Genomic DNA, 21,499 nt, shown 5'->3' on the forward strand with positions numbered 1-21,499 from the left:
AGGACCGAGTTTTGAAATCAGTGGAATTATGATAGCTAAGGAGATGGAGAAGGTTCTGGCATTTGATTGCAAATATGCAGACCGAGTCAAAAAGAGAACACACACATGTTGTATAAAACGCCTGTCTCTGGATTACATCTTCAAACTAAGGGCAATCATGGCATCCATGACAGAGAGGGAGAAGCATCTATCCTTGTACAGTGGGGTAAAACAAGTATTTAGTCAGCCACCAATTGTGCAAGTTCTCCCACTTAAAAAGATGAGAGAGGCCTGTAATTTTCATCATAGGTACACTTCAACTATGACAGACAAAATGAGAAAAAAAATCCAGAAAATCACATTGTAGGATTTTTAATGAATTTATTTGCAAATTATGGTGGAAAATAAGTATTGCAAACATGCAAACAGCCTAACCAGCTCTGCTAGGGCAAGTAAAATGGTCAGTGAGTTTTTCTTTCACTTGTGTCTGGAAGTAGCTAGAAAGTTAGCCAGTTAACTTGGGTGCTTGACTGCTGTTAGGTCAGAACGGACAATCTTACAACGCTCTGAGTTTACGGACGCCCAGAGCACACTCTTAGCTCACTCAGGCACTCCAGAAAGAATTTACGAACACACCCGTAGTATAAACCAGCCTTTAGTCTTCATATCTTGGGTCGTTCAGATAGTCTATCTAGATTTTCAATTGGTCCTAATTAATTAACTGGGATTGGCTGTCTAACATCAAGCTATTGATTTAACTGTTAACTGTTAACCCTGGGATTATGACTGTGCTCTGCGGTAATTCTCCTGGATTGAAGAGGCCTTTTATGAACCCTTTCCAGCTTGAAGCATTTACAATGCAGCCCACTGATGTGTTGTCTGTTGTCTGTCGTGGAGATAGGAATGCAACCTGCAAGCCGCTCTGGCAGGCTTTTCACTTTATTTGTCATGTAGGCCTACTACTAAGGGTATCAAAGGCAGGCTGAGAGGAGCAGGGATCGGGGGGGGGGGGCAGGCTGAGAGGGGCAGGGATCGGGGGGGGCAGGCTGAGAGGGGCAGGGATCAGGGGGAGGGGGGGGCAGGCTGAGAGGGGCAGGGATGGGGTGGGTGCAGGCTGAGAGGGGCAGGGATCAGGGGGAGGGGGGGGCAGGCTGAGAGGGGCAGGGATCGGGGGGGGGCAGGCTGAGAGGGGCAGGGATCAGGGGGAGGGGGGGGCAGGCTGAGAGGAGCAGGGATGGGGGGGGGTGCAGGCTGAGAGGGGCAGGGATCAGGGGGAGGGGGGGCAGGCTGAGAGGGGCAGGGATTGGGGGAAGGCAGGCTGAGAGGAGCAGAGATCCATCTCTCTGTCACTGAGATCAGAACCTATCCCACTAAACTCCATCTCTAATCCATCTCTTCCTCTCTCTCTCTCCATCCCCATCTCTCTGTCACTGAGATCAGAACCTATCCCACTAAACTCCATCTCTAATCCATCTCTTCCTCTCTCTCTCTCCATCCCCATCTCTCTGTCACTGAGATCAGAACCTATCCCACTAGACTCCACTCTAATCCATATCTTCTTCTTTCTCCAACCCCATCCTGAGATCAGAGCCTAGCCCACTCCGCTCTCTTATCTCTCTCTCCATCTCTCTCTCCATATCTCTCTCTCTATCTCTCTCCATATATTTCTCTCTCTCTCTCTCTCGGTCACTCACCGTTCAGAGCAAGGTGCCAAAAGGACCCTTAGGGTCTCCTTTTCCTCCCAGCTCCTCTCAGTCTCTCCCAGCTCCTCTCAACCTCTCCCAGCTTCTCTCAGCCTCTCCCAGCTCCTCTCAGCCTCTCCCAGCTCCTCTCAGTCTCTACCAGCTCCTCTCAGCCCCTCCCAGCTTCTTCCAGTCCGTCTTAATCCCTCCCAGCTCTTCTCAGCTCCTCCCAGCCCCGAGGACTCTCTTATAGGTCCTGATTGTCTCATCGTATTACCTTCATTGCAGAGCTGAGAGGGTTAAGAGGGCTGCAGTCAAGTATCTTCAGTCAGATCCCATTAGCTGTGGCTTGCTGAATGTTTCAAATGAGCCCCAAGAGCTGCCTTTTTCTACCTCCTGCTTAATTAATGCTGTTCGTAATGAATCCACCGGGCCGGCTGCAGCCACTTCTCTTTCTCTATTTACTGCCGGCTGGCTTCTCCTTTCTCTCTCCAAGGTAATTAATGACCTTTCGCCTCCTACATGCCGCCAGTCCACACGCCAGTCACTCGTCCACCACGGCCCAAAGCCATTCTGGTAGTTCGGTCCCAACGTACCCCTACCCGGCTGGCCTCACACATGCCATGCCATGACACCAACCTCCTTAGTACCCAACACCACCTGTGGACTGTGTACTGCCAGAACCAGGCTCACTACACCTCTCCAGTCAATTGTATGAGCTGCAAAAAAAACTGTTTTGTAAATCCTATATTTGATAGTATCTAGCTGTCACTGATAACAATAAAAAAAATAATAACTGGGTTAAAATAATTGACACTTGAAATGGCTATAGTACTTCTTGTTTATAGGGACATTCTGGCTTAATTAGTCAGATGAACTCGTGGATAACGGTTGAATGTCTCTGAGGACAGTATTGTCATAGCGTTGAATATCGTTAAATGTGGAAGACTTTATATTATCAAATCAATTCTCTATGTGTAATTTAGTAATTTGATTAAACTAATCACGTTTACTTTAATTAAATAGAAAGTCGGGGCACCACGGGAAAATGTTCAAAGAGTATTTATTTCACAAATGAACTCTTCCGATATTTTCATATCTTATCGATTACAGTCACTTATTGATGTATTATTACTGAATCAGTCATATTATGAATGTCACAAACCCTTGGATATCTGCACGGACCCTAACATAGATCATGCATCAGTGATATACAAATTGGCTTAATTATTTATGTACTAACTAACTTAAATAAATCACAGAATTACATAAACACACACACACACACACACACACACACACACACTATAGGTCATACATTGTTTACTGACATGATAGAAAAGTCCCTAGTTGGCCGATATGACTCCTTGGTAGACAAAGGAAAGGGGCGGGGACTGTTCAAGAGCGGGAAACTCAGAGAAGATTCACTGTAATACAGTTGATAACTGCACTCATTAAATGCTAATAGTTTTTACGTGAACAGCCGCTCATTCGAAAAGAAATAGCATTTTGCATCTTTATGAGTGTAGTCTTTTGTTGTCCCTCTCTGCGATCGCCGGGTTCGTCTGCTGGATAATATCATCAGAGAGTCTCTGGTCTTTCGTGGTTTTAGTTGTTATATATGGATACTTCAGAGTACTGTTCGTAAATGTTCTTAGAACAGATGTGTTTAAGCTGCAGCCTGAATAATTCACTCTAGTTTGCAGATTTCTTAACCATTCGAGACATCCTGCTTACCCTGGGTCTCTTTGTCATCGAGTAGTACTTCTTCTCTTTTGAAATTTTGAGTTCCAGCCAATTCAAAGTATGATCTCAAGTCCCTGCGTTTTTGACCTTTGAGAGTTGCCAACCATTTCAACATGTAGCTACCGCTTCATGTTTTCTGATCTAAATGAACATTTTGTCAGGAGCCATCTCCTTGGAGTGCGGTTCCATGACGCCTGATGTCTGGGCTCACGGGGCTCGTCCACTGACTAGTAAAAGTGTTATATCTAAACAAGTATCTTGTTTAGAAGGCCAACATCACATTACATCTTCTCACAAATAGTTTCATATTTAATCATATACATTCCACAACATTTAGATGTAAATCTGATACACTGTGAAAGCTCTTAAAGTTACAATGTTTCCGTTATAACATCTTTAATGATATCACCATGCAGTAAATGTTGGACATGATTATTATTTAAATACCCACGGACCAACTGGTTGGAACACAGAAATATTGTTACGTTAGAAAAAACGTTGTGACCTTCAAGTTACTGTGCAATGTGGTAACAACGGGAATCTCAACGTTCATCTTGGCAGAGTGGGGAAAGGACTTTTGATATTTACGGCCGTCATAAAACAGACGACTTCCCGCTCTCCCCTTCTACGAGACAGAGCACGCTGTAGAGACGGACCCACTGTGACACTAATCCTTCTGTATGAAGGAAGTTAGAGATAGTTTTGCGAGCCAATGCTAACTAGCGTTAGCGCAATGACTGCAACGACTATGGGTACGCCACCTTCACCGAATATCATACTGTCCCTTTAACATCATCATGATTCACAAAACCAGAAGCAGTTTCAAAATATATGTGTAATGTTTCTTGTCGTAACCCCCTATAGCAGGTGATGGCAGTTATTTTCATGACCCCCCCCCATCCCCTCTATAATAATAGCTGTTTAAAGGATGGTGGTCTCCAGTGGCCTCTTCCTCTGAGTGTATAGAATGCTGTCATGATGGATGAGTTCTATAAAAAGGTCAGTCTTGTTACACGTCATTCATGTTAATTAATCAGGTCATTCTAAAGATTCTAAAAGGGTCGTTTCCATCCTGCATGCCCATTGGCCGGGCTGGAAAGGACCTGTCATAGATAAGGCTGGTGGAGTCTCTTTAATGCCGCCATTTCCTTTGTTCTCAATGATATCTGATTAGGGATTTGTCCCAAATCCCTTTTCCCTATATAGTGCACTACTTTTGAATACAGGCATATGGGCCCTGGTCAAACGTAGTGCAACTTGGGACACAGCCACTTCATCCGTACCTAGTCAAAGAAGAAGAGCTCTGTTTCCTTCCTTCCTTCCTCTGACTGATTCAACCGTTTACCTTTTCTACAGGATATGTCCTTCAATTACTTAAATGGGGTTCAATTTGATGATTCATGTTCAGTGCTCTACAGTGGAATAACAGACTTATTTTATTTACAGTTTTTCTCAATCGCTTTGGCTCAATTTTCGAACAATGATTTTTTTTTAAAACCTCTTTAAACCTCTTAAGGATTTTTTCAATTTTTGCCTAAAATGACACCCAATTCTAACTGCCTGTACCTCAGGAACTGAAGCAAGGACATGCAGTAGTACCATTTAAAAGGAAACACTTGGGAGTTTGTGGAAATGTGAAAGGAATGTAGAATATAACACAATAAATCTGGTAAAAGATAATACAAAGAAAAAATCAAACGTTATTTTGTATTTTTTGATACAATCATTTTTTAAATGCACGAGAAATGCCATAATGTATTATTCCAGCCCAGGTGCAATTTAGATTTTGGTCACTAGACGCAGCACTGTATGTGCAACGTTTTAGACTGATCTAATTAACCATTGCATTTCTGTTAAAAATGTTGTGTCAATACTGCCCAAATGTGCCTAATTTGTCATAATTTTAACTTTTCATACATCGGCATTTGTGGGTTCGATTACAGGCTCAAAATGACCAGAAACAAAGACCGTTCTTCTAAAACTCGTCAGTCTATTCTTGTTCTGAGAAATGAAGGCTATTCCATGCGATAAATTGCCAAGAAACTGAAGATCTCGTACAGCGCTGTGTACTACTCCCTTCACAGAACAGAGCAAACTGTCTCTAACCAGAATAGAAAGAGGAGTGGGAGGCCCCGGTACACAACTGAGCAAGAGGACAAGTACATTAGAGTGTCTAGTTTGAGAAACAGACGCCTCACAAGTTCTCAACTGGCAGCTTCATTAAATAGTACCAGTAAAACACCAGTCTCAACATCAACAGTGAAAAGGCGACTCCGGGATGCTGGCCTTTACCAGTACGTCCAGGTAAACCATTGGTGTGCACATGGTACAGGGAGTTCTACTGTACTTCAATGATGCTTGTATATACTTCTTGAAGTTGTCGATTCCCATAAGAACAGAAAACATTTCCAGTTTACTAAACTGTCTGATTGTAGAATATGCAACACTAACATTACATTTTGTTTCTGTGTTACTATATAGAGAATAATGGAGCTGGAAGGACCTGAAATGACCCACACTCTTGTATTTGTGGACGAGGCTGGGTTCAATCCAAAGGTAGTAGACGTGGCCGCAATCTCATTGGACACACCAGGCCAACGTAGGGGCAATACTGCCATTTCTGAGAAATGGTGTAAGCACACATATTCCACACATTGGGCATTATAACACCCAACTTCTCCTGGCCTTCCTGAATACACTTTACAGAGACACCAGAACACCAAAGAGGTTTAGTTAGACCAGATGATGTAATTGTGTGGGATAATGTCAACATCCACCGAACCAACATTGTTAGGGAGATGTTTTGCTGCCCATAATGGAGTTCCTTCCACCATCCTCCCCCGTTCCTGAATCCGATAGAAGAGGTTTTGTTCAGCATGGAGGTGGAAAGTGTATGACTATCGGGCACAAGATCAGATGTCTCTGTTAGATGCCGTGAATGCTGTTTTGTGAGGACATCACAGGCGATCATTGCAGGGGATGGTGGCGCCACACAAGATTTATCCCCCTGGTGCATCTCAAGGAAAAATATCAGATGTGATATTGATGACAATCTTTGGCAAGACAAGAACAACAGGAACAGCAAGAAGATGGGAACTTGTAGTGCGAGGAGATACGATGAAGTGTTTTTTAAGGAACTACTTTTCAGTGTTGCTTTTTTTTGTGTCATTTTGTGGCAAATTTTCTGTTATCTCTCTCTCTATATATATATATATGACTATAATATGACTTTACATGTCAGAAATACAGTTGAAGTCGGAAGTTGACAAACCCCTTAGCCAAGTACATTTAAACTCAGTTTTTCACAATTCCTGACATTTACTCCTAGTAAAAATTCCCTGTCTAAGGTCAGTTAGGATCACCACTTTATTTTAATGTGAAATGTCAGAATAATAGTAGAGAGAATAATATATTTCACCTTTTATTTCTTTCATCACATTCCCAGTGGGTCAGAAGTGTGCATACTCAATTAGTATTTGGTAGCATTGCCTTTAAATTGTTTAACTTGGGTCAAACATTTTGGGTAACCTTCCACAAGCTTCCCACAATAAGTTGGGTGAATTTTGGCCCATTCCTCCTGACAGAGCTGGTGTAACTGAGTCATGTTTGTAGGCATCCTTGCTCGCACACGCCTTTTCAGTTCTGCCCACACATTTTCTATGGGATTGAGGTCAGGGCTTTGTGATGGCCACTCTAATACCTTGACGTTGTTGTCCTTAAGCCATTTTGCCACAACTTTGGAAGTATGCTTGGGGTCATTGTCCATTTGGAAGACCCATTTGCGACCAAGCTTTAACTTCCTGACTGATATCTTGAGATGTTGCTTCAGTATATCCACATAATTTTGCGGCCTCATGATGCCATCTAGTGCACCAGTCCCTCCTGCAGAAAAGCACCCCCACAACATGATGCTGCCACCCCCGTGCTTCACGGTTGGGATGGTGTTCTCCGGCTTGCAAGCCCCCACCCTTTTCCTCCAAACATAACAATGGTCATTATGACCAAACAGTTCTATTTCAGACTAGAGGACATTTCTCCAAAAAGTACGATCTTTGTCCCCATGTGCAGTTGCAAACCATAGTCTGGCTTTTTTATGGTGGTTTTGGCGCAGTGGCTTCTTCCTTGCTGATAAACCTTTCAGGTTATGTCGATATAGGACTTGTTTTACTGTGGATATAGATACTTCTGTACCTGTTTCCTCCAGCATCTTCACAAGGTCCTTTGCTGTTGTTCTGGGATTGATTTGCGCTTTTCGCACCAAAGTACGTTAATCTCTAAGAGACAGAACGCGTCTCCTTCCTGAGCGGTATGATGGCTGCGTGGTCCCATGGTGTTTATACTTGCGTACTATTGTTTGTACAGATGAACATGGTACCTTCAGGTGTTTGGAAATTGCTCCCAAGGATGAACCAGACTTGTGGAGGTCTACAATTTCTACAATCTTGGCTGATTTATTTGGATTTTCCCATGATGTCAAGCAAAGAGGCACTGAGTTTGAAGGTAGGCCTTGAAATACATCCTCAGGTACACCTCCAATTGACTCAAATTAGGTCAATTAGCCTATCAGAAGCTTCTAAAGCCATGACTTAATTTCATGGGATTTTCCAAGCTGTTTAAAGGCAGTCAATTTAGTGTATTTAAACTTCTGACTGACTGGAATTGTGATACACTGAATTATAAGTGAAATAATCTGTCTGTAAACAATTGTTGGAAAAATAACTCATGTCATGCATAAAGTACATTGCTCTAACCGACTTGCCAAAACTATAGTTTGTTAACAAGAAATTTGTGGAGTGGTTGAAAAACGAGTTTTAATGACTCCAACCTAAGTGTATGTAAATCCCCGACATCAACTATATATAAACATGTGAATGTGAATGTTCTGTGTAGGTGTAACACATTGTTTAAAAAATAAATGTACTGTGTACGTACAAATATAAATGTCCTTTTTTCTGTGTACTACAGTATGGACTTTTCCCGGTGAACTTTGACCTGCCGTTGAAATCTGTATCTAAAAAGCTCAGTGTGATACACAATAAGCATTCAGCTAGACACAGCTGACCTTCTGGTATAGTATAGTATATTATAGTATAGTATAGTACAGTACAGTATAGTATAGTACAGTACAGTACAGTATAGTACAGTATAGTATGGTATAGTATAGTATGGTATATTATATTATATTAATAGCATAGTATAGTATAGTACATTATAGTACAGTATAGTACAGTATAGTATGGTATAGTACAGTATAGTATGGTATAGTATAGTACGGTATATTCTATTATATTAATAGCATAGTATAGTATAGTATAGTACATTATAGTACAGTATAGTACAGTACAGCACAGCACAGTACAGTACAGTACAGTATAGTACATTATAGTACAGTACAGTACAGTATAGTATAGTATAGTATAGTACAGTACAGTATAGTACAGTACAGTACAGTATAGTATATTATAGTACGGCATAGTATAGCACAGTACAGTACAGTACAGTATAGTATATTATAGTACGGTATAGTATAGTACAGTACAGTACAGTACAGTATAGTATAGTATAGTATAGTATAGTACAGTACAGTATAGTACAGTATATTACAGTACAGTATAGTATAGTACAGTACAGTATAGTATAGTACAGTACAGTACAGTATAGTACAGTATAGTACAGTACAGTATAGTATAGTATATTATAGTACGGTATAGTATAGTACAGTACAGTACAGTATAGTATATTATAGTACGGTATAGTATAGTACAGTACAGTATAGTACAGTACAGTACAGTACAGTACAGTACAGTATAGTATAGTATAGTACAGTACAGTATAGTACAGTATAGTACAGTACAGTATAGTACAGTATAGTACAGTATAGTATAGTATAGTACAGTATAGTACAGTATAGTACAGTACAGTATAGCATAGTACAGTACAGTATAGTATAGTACAGTACAGTACAGTATAGTATAGTATAGTACAGTACAGTATAGTACAGTACAGTATAGTACAGTATAGTATATTATGGTACGGTATAGTATAGTACAGTACAGTACAGTACAGTATAGTATATTATAGTACGGTATAGTATAGTACAGTACAGTATAGTACAGTACAGTATAGTATAGTATAGTATAGTATAGTACAGTACAGTATAGTACAGTATAGTACAGTATAGTACAGTACAGTATAGTATAGTACAGTATAGTACAGTACAGTACAGTATAGTATAGTACAGTACAGTATAGTATAGTACAGTACAGTATAGTACAGTACAGTACAGTATAGTACAGAACAGTACAGTATAAGTCAGTATAGTATAGTACAGTACAGTATAGTATAGTACAGTACAGTATAGTACAGTACAGTACAGTATAGTATAGTACAGAACAGTACAGTATAAGTCAGTATAGCATAGTACAGTATAGTATAGTATAGTACAGTACAGTATAGTATAGTACAGTATAGTACAGTATAGTATAGTATAGTACAGAACAGTACAGTATAAGTCAGTATAGTATAGTATAGTACAGTACAGTATAGTATAGTATAGTATAGTACAGTACAGTAAGCGGTCAGTGTCAACAAAACTGACATTTATATATAACAACTATTTCGAAACCAAAAACATCTAAACGTTTTGACCTCACCAGGACAAAACAATTGTTCATTTTGGTGTCGTTGGCCAATTTACCGACACAATAACTAGGCTTTGAATGAAATGTTTTTGTCTGAGTTACTACATTGTAGCAGACATGCAATAGACTCGTGATGTCCCATTAAACAGTTGTGACAACTGCACTTATAGTTTAGAGAATGTTAAGACTGTTTCAAAACATTTGCCAAAGCGATTGTTGAAAAATTGTAATCAATCAATCAATGAAATGTATTTATAAAGCCCTTTTTACATCATCTGATATCTCAAAGTGCTATACAGAAACCCAGCCTAAAACCCCAAACAGCAAGCAATGCAGGTGTAGAAGCACAGAGGCTTGGAAAAACTTCCTAGAAAGGCCAAAACCTAGGAAGAAACCTAGAGAGGAACCAGGCTATGAGGGGTGGCCAGTCCTCTTCTGGCTGTGCCGGGTGGAGATTATAACAGAACATGGCCAAGATGTTCAAACGTTCATAGATGACCAGCAGGGTCAAATAATAATAATCACAGTAGTTGTAGACGGTGCAACAGGTCAGCAGGTGCGAGACAGCAGGTGCGGTAGAGAGAGAGAGTCGAAACAAGGTAGCACGTCCGGTGAACAGGTCAGGGTTCCATAGCCGCTGGCAGAACAGTTGAAACTGGAGCAACAGCACGGCCAGGTGGACTGGGGACAGCAAGGAGTCATCATGCCAGGTAGTCCTGAGGCATGTCCTAGGGCTCAGGTCCTCCGAGAGGGGAGGGAGAGGGAGAGAGAGCATAGTTAAATTCACACAGGACACCAGATAAGACAGGAGAAATACTCCAGATATAACAGACTGACCCTAGCCCCCCGACACAAACTACTGCAGCCTAAATACTGGAGGCTGAGACAGGAGGGGTCAGGAGACACTGTGACCCTGTCCGATGATAACCCCAGACAGGGCACACCAGGCAGGATATAACCCCACACACTCTGCCAAATGCACAGCCCCAACACCACTAGAGGGATATCAAAAGACTATCAACTGAGACAAGGCCGAGTATAGCCCACGAAGATCTCCCCCATGGCACAAACCCGAGGCGGCTCCAACCCGGACAGGAAGATCACGTATGTGACTCAACCCACTCAAGTGACGCACCCCTCCTAGGGACGGCATGAAAGAGCCCCAGTAAGCCAGTGACTCAGCCCCTGTAATAATAGGGTTAGAGGCAGAGAATCCCAGTGGAGAGAGGGGACCGGCCAGGCAGAGAGAGCAAGGGCGGTTCGTCGCTCCAGTGCCCTGCCGTTCACCTTCCCACTCCTGGGCCAGACTACACTCAATCATATGACCCACTGAAGAGATGAGTCTTCAGTAAAGACTTAAAGGTTGAGACCGAGTTTGCATCTCTGACATGGGTAGGCAGACCGTTCCATAAAAATGGAACTCTATAGGAGAAAGCCCTGCCTCCAGCTGTTTGCTTAGAAATTCTAGGGACAATTAGGAGGCCTGCATCTTGTGACCGTAGCGTACGTGTAGGTATGTACGGCAGGACCAAATCAGAGAGATAGGTAGGAGCAAGCCCATGTAATGCTTTGTAGGTTAGCAGTAAAACCTTGAAATGAGCCCTAGCCTTAACAGGAAGCCAGTGTAGTGAAGCACTGGAGTAATATGATAAACATTTTTGGTTCAGGATTCTAGCAGCTGTGTTTAGCACTAAGTTTATTTAGTGCTTTAAATGGGGAGCCGGAGAGTAGAGCAGTGCAGTAGTCTGATCTAAAAGTGACAAAAGCATGGAATAACTTTTCTGCATCCTTTTTGGAGAAAAGGTTTCAGATTTTTGCAATGTTACAAGATTGAAAAAAGTTGTCCTTGAAATATTCTTTATGTGTTCAGTGCTCTAGTGGAATGATAGTGTTTTGTTAATAAGTCTACATGAAAGATTTATGTTAATGAAGTGTTCAGTGCTCTTCAGTGGAATGACAGATTTATGTTAATGAAGTGTTCAGTGCTCTTCAGTGGAATTACATATTTATGCTAATGAAGTGTTCAGTGCTCTCCAGTGGAATTACATATTTATGTTAATGAAGTGTTCAGTGCTCTTCAGTGGAATTACATATTTATGCTAATGAAGTGTTCAGTGCTCTCCAGTGGAATTACATATTTATGTTAATGAAGTGTTCAGTGCTCTACAGTGGAATGACAGATTTATGTTAATGAAGTGTTCAGTGCTCTTCAGTGGAATGACATATTTATGCTAATGAAGTGTTCAGTGCTCTACAGTGGAATGACAGATGTATGTTAATGAAGTGTTCAGTGCTCTACAGTGGAATTACATATTTATGTTAATGAAGTGTTCAGTGCTCTACAGTGGAATGACAGATTTATGTTAATGAAGTGTTCAGTGCTCTTCAGTGGAATGACATATTTATGCTAATGAAGTGTTCAGTGCTCTACAGTGGAATGACAGATTTATGTTAATGAAGTGTTCAGTGCTCTTCAGTGGAATTACATATTTATGTTAATGAAGTGTTCAGTGCTCTACAGTGGAATGACATATTTATGTTAATGAAGTGTTCAGTGCTCTACAGTGGAATGACAGATTTATGTTAATGAAGTGTTCAGTGCTCTACAGTGGAATTACAGATTTATGTTAATTAAGTGTTCAGTGCTCTACAGTGGAATTACAGATTTATGTTAATGAAGTGTTCAGTGCTCTTCAGTGGAATGACAGATTTATGTTAATGAAGTGTTCAGTGCTCTACAGTGGAATGACAGATTTATGTTAATGAAGTGTTCAGTGCTCTTCAGTGGAATTACATATTTATGTTAATGAAGTGTTCAGTGCTCTTCAGTGGAATGACATATTTATGTTAATGAAGTGTTCAGTGCTCTACAGTGGAATGACAGATTTATGCTAATGAAGTGTTCAGTGCTCTACAGTGGAATGACAGATTTATGTTAATGAAGTGTTCAGTGCTCTACAGTGGAATGACAGATATATGTTAATGAAGTGTTCAGTGCTGTACAGTGGAATGACAGATTTATGTTAATGAAGTGTTCAGTGCTCTACAGTGGAATGACAGATTTATGTTAATGACGTGTTCAGTGCTCTACAGTGGAATTACAGATTTATGTTAATGAAGTGTTCAGTGCTCTACAGTGGAGTGTCAGATTTATGTTAATGAAGTGTTCAGTGCTCTACAGTGGAGTGTCAGATTTATGTTAATGAAGTGTTCAGTGCTCTACAGTGGAATAACAGATTTATGTTAATGAAGTGTTCAGTGCTCTACAGTGGAATTACAGATTTATGTTAATGAAGTGTTCAGTGCTCTACAGTGGCATTACAGATTTATGTTAATGAAGTGTTCAGTGCTCTACAGTGGAATTACAGATTTATGTTAATGAAGTGTTCAGTGCTCTACAGTGGAATGACAGATTTATGTTAATGAAGTGTTCAGTGCTCTACAGTGGAATGACAGAATTATGTTCATGAAGTGTTCAGTGCTCTACAGTGGAATGACAGATTTATGTTAATGAAGTGTTCAGTGCTCTACAGTGGAATGACAGATTTATGTTAATGAAGTGTTCAGTGCTCTACAGTGGAATGACAGATTTATGTTAATGAAGTGTTCAGTGCTCTACAGTGGAATGACAGATTTATGTTAATGAAGTGTTCAGTGCTCTACAGTGGAATGACAGATTTATGTTAATGAAGTGTTCAGTGCTCCTCATGTTGGTCTACTTCATCACGATAGGACTGTAATAGGTCTGAACTGCCACATCTGTTACACATGCGGTAACGCTGTTTTGGATTTTAAGACTCACGCGTCTCTCTGTTTCTCCTCTACAGTACCAAGTGGCCCTCCACAGAACATCTCCTTGGAAGTAGTTCTGTCAAGAGTGAGTACATGCATTTTGTCATTCAAGATATATAATGTGTGCAAGTGTACAGTACCGGTCAAAAGTTTGGACACACCAACTAATTTCAGGGTTTTTCTTGATTTTTTACTATTTTCTACATGGTAGAATAATAGTGAAGACATAAAATATTTTATATAACACATATGGAATCACGTAGTAACCAAAAAAGTATATTTCATATTTGAGATTCTTCAATGTAGTCACCCTTTGACTTGGTATGCACACTCTTGTCATTCTCTCAACCAGTTTCACGAGGTAATCACCTGGAATGTTTTTCAATTTACACATGCATATCATGTGTATCATTTACCATGTAAAATGTCAATGCTTTTGGTAGATTGCACCATCAGAATACATTTAAAAAAAATAGTGGTCTGACGAGTTGGACTATTGGACTTTTCAAAAGTTGACATACTCTTCACTCTGAGACCCACAGGAGCTCTATTTTATGGACAGAAATATCTCTACTTCCCCCTTCCAGCTATTTGGGTCTGTCTGTATGAACCTGAACGCTTGATTAAACACATTGCCAGAATCCAGAATGAGCTGCCGTACTACCAGACAGCCTGTTTATGCCAGAGTGGATCCCTGGAGTGGCAGAGGGATTTAGTACAGGCCAAAAGTTGTGTTGTGTTTCAGAAAAACAGCTTGCAGTGGCTGGGGCCCCTACAGGCTTCAGTGGCTGGGGCCCAACGTGCTCCGTTTGGCTTCTGACGAGGGCTTGTTGCCTCTCTTCTGCTGTGCTCTGCTCTCCCTCTCCTGCTAGTTGAGGCTGATAGAGATGGGGGGTTTAGGAAGAAAGTGGATAAAGAGAGGGAAGTGCCAGATCTTGGCCTAGAAGTTCCAGCCTCGGACATTATCTACTAATCCTTTTCTTATCTCAGTGTTCTTCTGTTAACCTGGATACCGCAAGGTAGTTAACCTACTGTTCTACCGGGCGATTAAGGCAGCCCCCCCCCCCCTCCCGCTCCTCTCTGATTCAGAGGGGTTGGCTTAAATGCGGAATACACTTTTCAGTTGCCTAGATATCCCCCTATACCTTTCCCTACTCGTTTATTTCGACATTTGCAGTAGAAACCCGGAGAGATAGAACGCCCATTCAAAAGCAGAAGTGTAGGTCTGGGACAGAGTTATTCGTATTTGTTTACTGATGGTATTTTCTGTCAAAGAGTAACAGTTGTCAGTGAATAGCAAGCCAAGGATCGCTCACCACACCATAGCTTTGTGACTACATAGATATAGATATTTCTATTGATGGATAGAAACTGTACAATACAATATATATAGCCTAGTGGTTAGAGTGTAGAGGCGGCAGGTAAACTAGTGGTTAGAGTGGAGGGGCGGCTGGTAAACTAGTGGTTAGAGTGTGGAGGTGGTGGTTAGAGTGTGGAGGTGGCAGGTAGGCTAGTGGTTGGAGTGTAGAGGCAGCAGGTAGACTAGTGGTTAGAGTGTAGAGGCAGCAGGTAGCCTAGTGGTTAGAGCGTAGAGGCAGCAGGTAGCCTAGTGGTTAGAGTATAGAGGCAGCAGGTAGCCTAGTGGTTAGAGTATAGAGGCAGCAGGTAGCCTAGTGGTTAGAGTGTAGAGGCAGCAGGTAGCCTAGTGGTTAGAGTGTAGAGGCGGCAGGTAAGCTAGTGGTTAGAGTGTAGAGGCAGCAGGTAGCCTAGTGGTTAGAGTGTAGAGGCGGCAGGTAGACTACTGGTTAGAGAGTAGAGGCGGCAGGTAGCCTAGTGGTTAGAGTGTGGAGGCGGCAGGTAGACTAGTGGTTAGAGAGTAGAGGCGGCAGGTAGCCTAGTGGTTAGAGTGTAGAGGCGGCAGGTAAGCTAGTGGTTAGAGTGTAGAGGCGGCAGGTAGCCTAGTGGTTAGAGTGTAGAGGCGGCAGGTAGACTACTGATTAGAGAGTAGAGGCGGCAGGTAGCCTAGTGGTTAGAGTGTAGAGGCGGCAGGTAGTCTAGTGGTTAGAGAGTAGAGGCGGCAGGTAGACTAGTGGTTAGAGAGTAGAGGCGGCAGGTAGCCTAGTGGTTAGAGTGTAGAGGCGGCAGGTAGCCTAGTGGTTAGAGTGTAGAGGCGGCAGGTAGCCTAGTGGTTAGAGTGTGGAGGAGGCAGGTAGCCTAGTGGTTAGAGTGTAGAGGCGGCAGGTAGCCTAGTGGTTAGAGAGTAGAGGAAGCAGGTATTCTAGTGGAATGAATCTACTCTAACGCCTCGTGGTGATGAAACAATGGATTAAAATGGATCATTCTTAAGAGCTCCAGATCCGGTCACATTGGATTGAACATTATAGTTTACATCTCAAATTGCACCCTATTCCCTTTATAGGGCTCTGGTCTAAAGTAGTGCACTATATAGGGAATAGGGTTCCATAGGGCTCTGGTCTAAAGTAGTGCACTATATAAGGAATAGGGTTCCATAGGGCTCTGGTCTAAAGTAGTGCACTATATAAGGAATAGGGTTCCATAGGGCTCTGGTCTAAAGTAGTGCACTATATATAGGGAATAGGGTTCCATAGGGCTCTGGTCTAAAGTAGTGCACTATATAGGGAATAGGGTTCCATAGGGCTCTGGTCTAAAGTAGTGCACTATATAAGGAATAGGGTTCCATAGGGCTCTGGTCTAAAGTAGCGCACTATATATAGGGAATAGGGTTCCACAGGGCTCTGGTCTAAAGTAGGGCACTAAATAGGGAATAGGGTTCCATAGGGCTCTGGTCTAAAGTAGTGCACTATATATAGGGAATAGGGTTCCATAGGGCTCTGGTCTAAAGTAGTGCACTATATAGGGAATAGGGTTCCATAGGGCTCTGGTCTAAAGTAGTGCACTATATAGGGAATAGGGTTCCATAGGGCTCTGGTCTAAAGTAGTGCACTATATAGGGAATAGGGTTCCATAGGGCTCTGGTCTAAAGTAGTGCACTATATAGGGAATAGGGTCCCATCTGGCACACACTTCAGTAAACCACTGAACAATTTCGACGGGATAAGACAGAGTAAGTCTACAGAAATAGTTATTGACATTTCGTAACAGAATGACGGCTTGATGCTTTTAATGGAACATTTATTTTAGGAAAGTTTGCGGCAGCTAAACGGACGAATATGAGAGATTGTCCAACACACGCTGTCTCGACTGAATGCTTGGATATGAAACGCCGACTGACATTTAACTCCTGAGGTGCTGACCTGCTGCACCCTCTACAACCACTGTGATTAGTATTTCACCCTGCTCGCCATCTATGAATGATTTAACATCTTGAAGAACAATCTGGCGTTAATGGCCATGTTCTTTTTATTATCTCCACCCGGCACAGCCAGAGGAGTACTGGCCACCCCTCAGATTCTGTTTCCCCTCCACCCGGCACAGCCAGAAGAGGACTGACCACCCATCAGACCCTGGTTCCTCTCCACCCGGCACAGCCAGAAGAGGACTGGCCACCCCTCAGAGCCTGTTTCCTCTCTAGGTTTCTTCCTAGGTTCCTGCCTTCCTAGGGAGTATTTCCTAGCCACCGTGCTTCTACATCTGCATTGCTTGCTGTTTGGGGTTTTTAGGCTGGGTTTCTGTATAAGCACTTTGTGACATCTGCTGATGTAAAAATACATTTGATTCGATTACCCAGTTTTCCATCCAGTGTGAATCATGATCGTGAGAATATAGGTTATGGATAGAATGACCTGCTGAGGAGAGACGAGTGGATTACTTGAGGTACAGGGGGAGTTGAATGGGAACAAGGGGAAGAGGAACACATGTACACACACACACACAAGCACACACACACACACACACACACACACACACACACACACACTGCATTCTCCACATACTCTACACAGACTTCACAGACTTCTATTATATAATGGTGTTGCTCTGTGGAGTCAGTAGATATAATGGTGTTGCTCTGTGGGGTCAGGAGATATAATGGTGTTGCTCTGTGGGGTCAGTAGATATAATGGTGTTGCTCTGTGGGGTCAGTAGAAATAGTGGTGTTGCTCTGTGGGGTCAGGAGATATAGTGGTGTTGCTCTGTGGGGTCAGGAGATATAATGGTGTTGCTCTGTGGGGTCAGTAGATATAATGGTGTTGCTCTGTGGGGTCAGTAGATATAGTGGTGTTGCTCTGTGGAGTCAGTAGATATAATGGTGTTGCTCTGTGGGGTCAGTTGATATAGTGGTGTTGCTCTGTGGGGTCAGTAGATATAGTGGTGTTGCTCTGTGGGGTCAGGAGATATAATGGTGTTGCTCTGTGGGGTCAGTAGATATAATGGTGTTGCTCTGTGGGGTCAGTAGATATAGTGGTGTTGCTCTGTGGAGTCAGTAGATATAATGGTGTTGCTCTGTGGGGTCAGTTGATATAGTGGTGTTGCTCTGTGGAGTCAGTAGATATAATGGTGTTGCTCTGTGGGGTCAGGAGATATAGTGGTGTTGCTCTGTGGAGTCAGTAGATATAATGGTGTTGCTCTGTGGGGTCAGTAGATATAGTGGTGTTGCTCTGTGGAGTCAGTAGATATAATGGTGTTGCTCTGTGGGGTCAGGAGATATAGTGGTGTTGCTCTGTGGGGTCAGGAGATATAATGGTGTTGCTCTGTGGGGTCGTGGTGTTCTGGGTCGTGAGGTTCTGGGTGGTGATGTTCTGGGTCATGGTGTTCTGGGTTGTGATGTTCTGGGTGGTGGTGTTCTGGGTCGTGGTGTTCTGGGTGGTGGGTGTTCTGGGTGGTGGGTGTTCTGGGTGGTGGTGTTCTGGGTCGTGGTGTTCTGGGTCGTTGGTGTTCTGGGTCGTTGGTGTTCTGGGTAGTGGTGTTCTGGGTCGTTGGTGTTCTGGGTGGTGGTGTTCTGGGTGGTGGATGTTTTGGGTAGTGGTGTTCTGGGTGGTGGGTGTTCTGTGTGGTGGTGTTCTAGGTCGTGACGTTCTGGGTCATGTTGTTCTGGGTAGTGGTGTTCTGGGTCGTTGGTGTTCTGGGTGGTGGGTGTTCTGGGTGGTGGGTGTTCTGGATGGTGGTGTTCTGGGTGGTGGTGTTCTGGGTGGTGGTGTTTCTGGATGGTGGTGTTCTGGGTGGTGGTGTTCTGGGTTGTGGGGTGTGTTCTGCGTCGTGGTGTTCTGTGTCGTGATGTTCTGGGTCGTGGTGTTCTCGGTGGTAGTGTTCTGGGTCGTGTGCGTTCTAGGTGGTGGTGTTCTGTGTGGTGGTGTTCTAGGTCGTGATGTTCTGGGTCGTGGGGTCAGTTCTGGGTCGTTTTGTTCTGGGTCGTGATGTTCTGGGACGTGAAGTTCTCGGTGGTAGTGTTCTGGGTCGTGTGTGTTCTGGGTCATGGTGTTCTGAGTCGTGGTGTTCTGGGTCGTGTGTTCTGAGTCGTGGTGTTCTGGGTCGTGGTGTTCTGGGTCGTGGTGTTCTGGGTCGTGGTGTTCTGAGTCGTGGTGTTCTGAGTCGTGGTGTTCTGAGTCGTGGTGTTCTGAGTCGTGGTGTTCTGGGCCGTGGTGTTCTGAGTCGTGATGTTCTGAGTCGTGGTGTTCTGAGTCGTGGTGTTCTGGGTCGTGGTGTTCGGAGTCGTGGTGTTCTGGGTCGTGGTGTTCTGGGTCGTGGTGTCCCGTCGTCCTATTAAGAGCAGAACAGCTTCCACCTTCAAACTAATGAGTTCTGACTTCAACATTCTAACAGTGGAATTAATACATTTCATATATGATATCTTAACAATAATAATTTGGTTACGTTTTCGTTAGTTTTATGTTATTTTTATTTTTTATTTGTATCATGTGTTCAATCTAATTAGTTTATGGTGTGTTTTGTTACAATTATGAAACAGAAACACTGGATTTTAACGTTTATTAATGATGAAATTATGAAAAGTTGTAATAACGTTCCACCCATGAGGCCACTAGGTCATTTGACTGTAGGAAATAACAAATGCATTTCATGTCGGGCTTTTCTATATTTTGTCATATATATGATCCCTGTAATGGCGTTAAGGGAAGCTGGTGGATTCGTAAGATGGACGAGGGTTAGATAGTGTGTGCAAGGCTCTGCTGTCTCTGTGTGTGTGTGTGTGTGTGTGTTTGTCTGCAGCTGTGTCTGTGTGTGTTTGTGTGCGTCTGCATGTGTGTGTACAGTAAGCACATTTTCAAGTAGCTCTAATACAGCCGTACAGCTGCTCTCCTGTCCTCTATTCACATGGACACCTGCTTGAATGTAAAACACCAAATACCAGCAATTGCTATAATCTTAGTCTGCCAGCAATATAATCATTCAAGATTTAGCTAAGATTCAAGCCCGTGATTAAATGTCTGCTGAACAATGTGAGAGTAATTATCTACGAGAAATGAATACCAACTCCGCATTTATCCTTGTCGTTCTGCCATTTTATTAGCAATATTTTATTTTGTGCCTGAGTCCCAAATGGAATCCTCTTCCCTGTTTACAAACACTTATTTTCACCAGGGCCCACGGGGTGTAATTTGGGACCCATTCTCTATTCCCATTCTGGTCGAAAGACCAGGGCAATCAGAGTGCTGATACGCATGAACTATTCAATTCCTCCTCCACAACTCAGTGCAATATGTGAAGTATTGAGGTCAATATAATTGTGATTGTCCTGGATATTAATTAACCACATGTCAACCTACTGTAGTGTGTGTAAGAGTTGTCTTCTTATAGGTGGTAGGATACAGCTGTTACACAGCTGTTACACAGCCTTCAGTAACCTGGTAGGATACGGCTGTTACACAGCCTTCAGTAACCTGGTAGGATACAGCTGTTACACAGCCTTCAGTAACCTGGTAGGATACAGCTGTTACACAGCCTTCAGTAACCTGGTAGGATATAGCTGTTAAACAGTCTTCAGTAACGTGGTAGGATATAGCTGTTAAACAGCCTTCAGTAACCTGGTAGGATACAGCTGTTAAACAGCCTTCAGTAACCTGGTAGGATACAGCTGTTACACAGCCTTCAGTAACCTGGTAGGATACAGCTGTTTAGCAACCTTCAGTAACCTGGTAGGATACGGCTGTTACACAGCCTTCAGTAACCTGGTAGGATACAGCTGTTACACAGCCTTCAGTAACCTGGTAGGATATAGCTGTTAAACAGCCTTCAGTAACGTGGTAGGATACAGCTGTTACACAGCCTTCAGTAACCTGGTAGGATATAGCTGTTAAACAGCCTTCAGTAACCTGGTAGGATACAGCTGTTACACAGCCTTCAGTAACCTGGTAGGATACAGCTGTTTAGCAACCTTCAGTAACCTGGTAGGATATAGCTGTTATACAGCCTTCAGTAACCTGGTAGGATACAGCTGTTACACAGCCTTCAGTAACCTGGTAGGATATAGCTGTTAAACAGCCTTCAGTAACCTGGTAGGATACAGCTGTTACACAGCCTTCAGTAACCTGGTAGGATACAGCTGTTACACAGCCTTCAGTAACCTGGTAGGATACAGCTGTTTAGCAACCTCCAGTAACCTGGTAGGATATAGCTGTTATACAGCCTTCAGTAACCTGGTAGGATACAGCTGTTACACAGCCTTCAGTAACCTGGTAGGATATAGCTGTTAAACAGCCTTCAGTAACCTGGTAGGATACAGCC

The 21,499-nt window shown here is 42.8% G+C and overlaps 1 protein-coding gene across 1 annotated transcript in view; it reads left to right on the plus strand.

The window, feature by feature from the left end:
- Positions 1–21,499, plus strand: part of dcc (DCC netrin 1 receptor) — a 584,728-nt gene that overhangs the window by 393,445 nt on the left and 169,784 nt on the right. The window contains exon 12 of the mRNA XM_090191568.1: positions 13,876–13,925. Coding sequence (XP_090047694.1) covers positions 13,876–13,925 — 50 coding nt within the window. The remainder of the gene's footprint in view (positions 1–13,875; positions 13,926–21,499) is intronic.

Source organism: Oncorhynchus mykiss, chromosome 12, assembly GCF_057628025.1.
Source record: "Oncorhynchus mykiss isolate SJ-2025 chromosome 12, ASM5762802v1, whole genome shotgun sequence".
Taxonomy (NCBI): domain Eukaryota; kingdom Metazoa; phylum Chordata; class Actinopteri; order Salmoniformes; family Salmonidae; genus Oncorhynchus; species Oncorhynchus mykiss.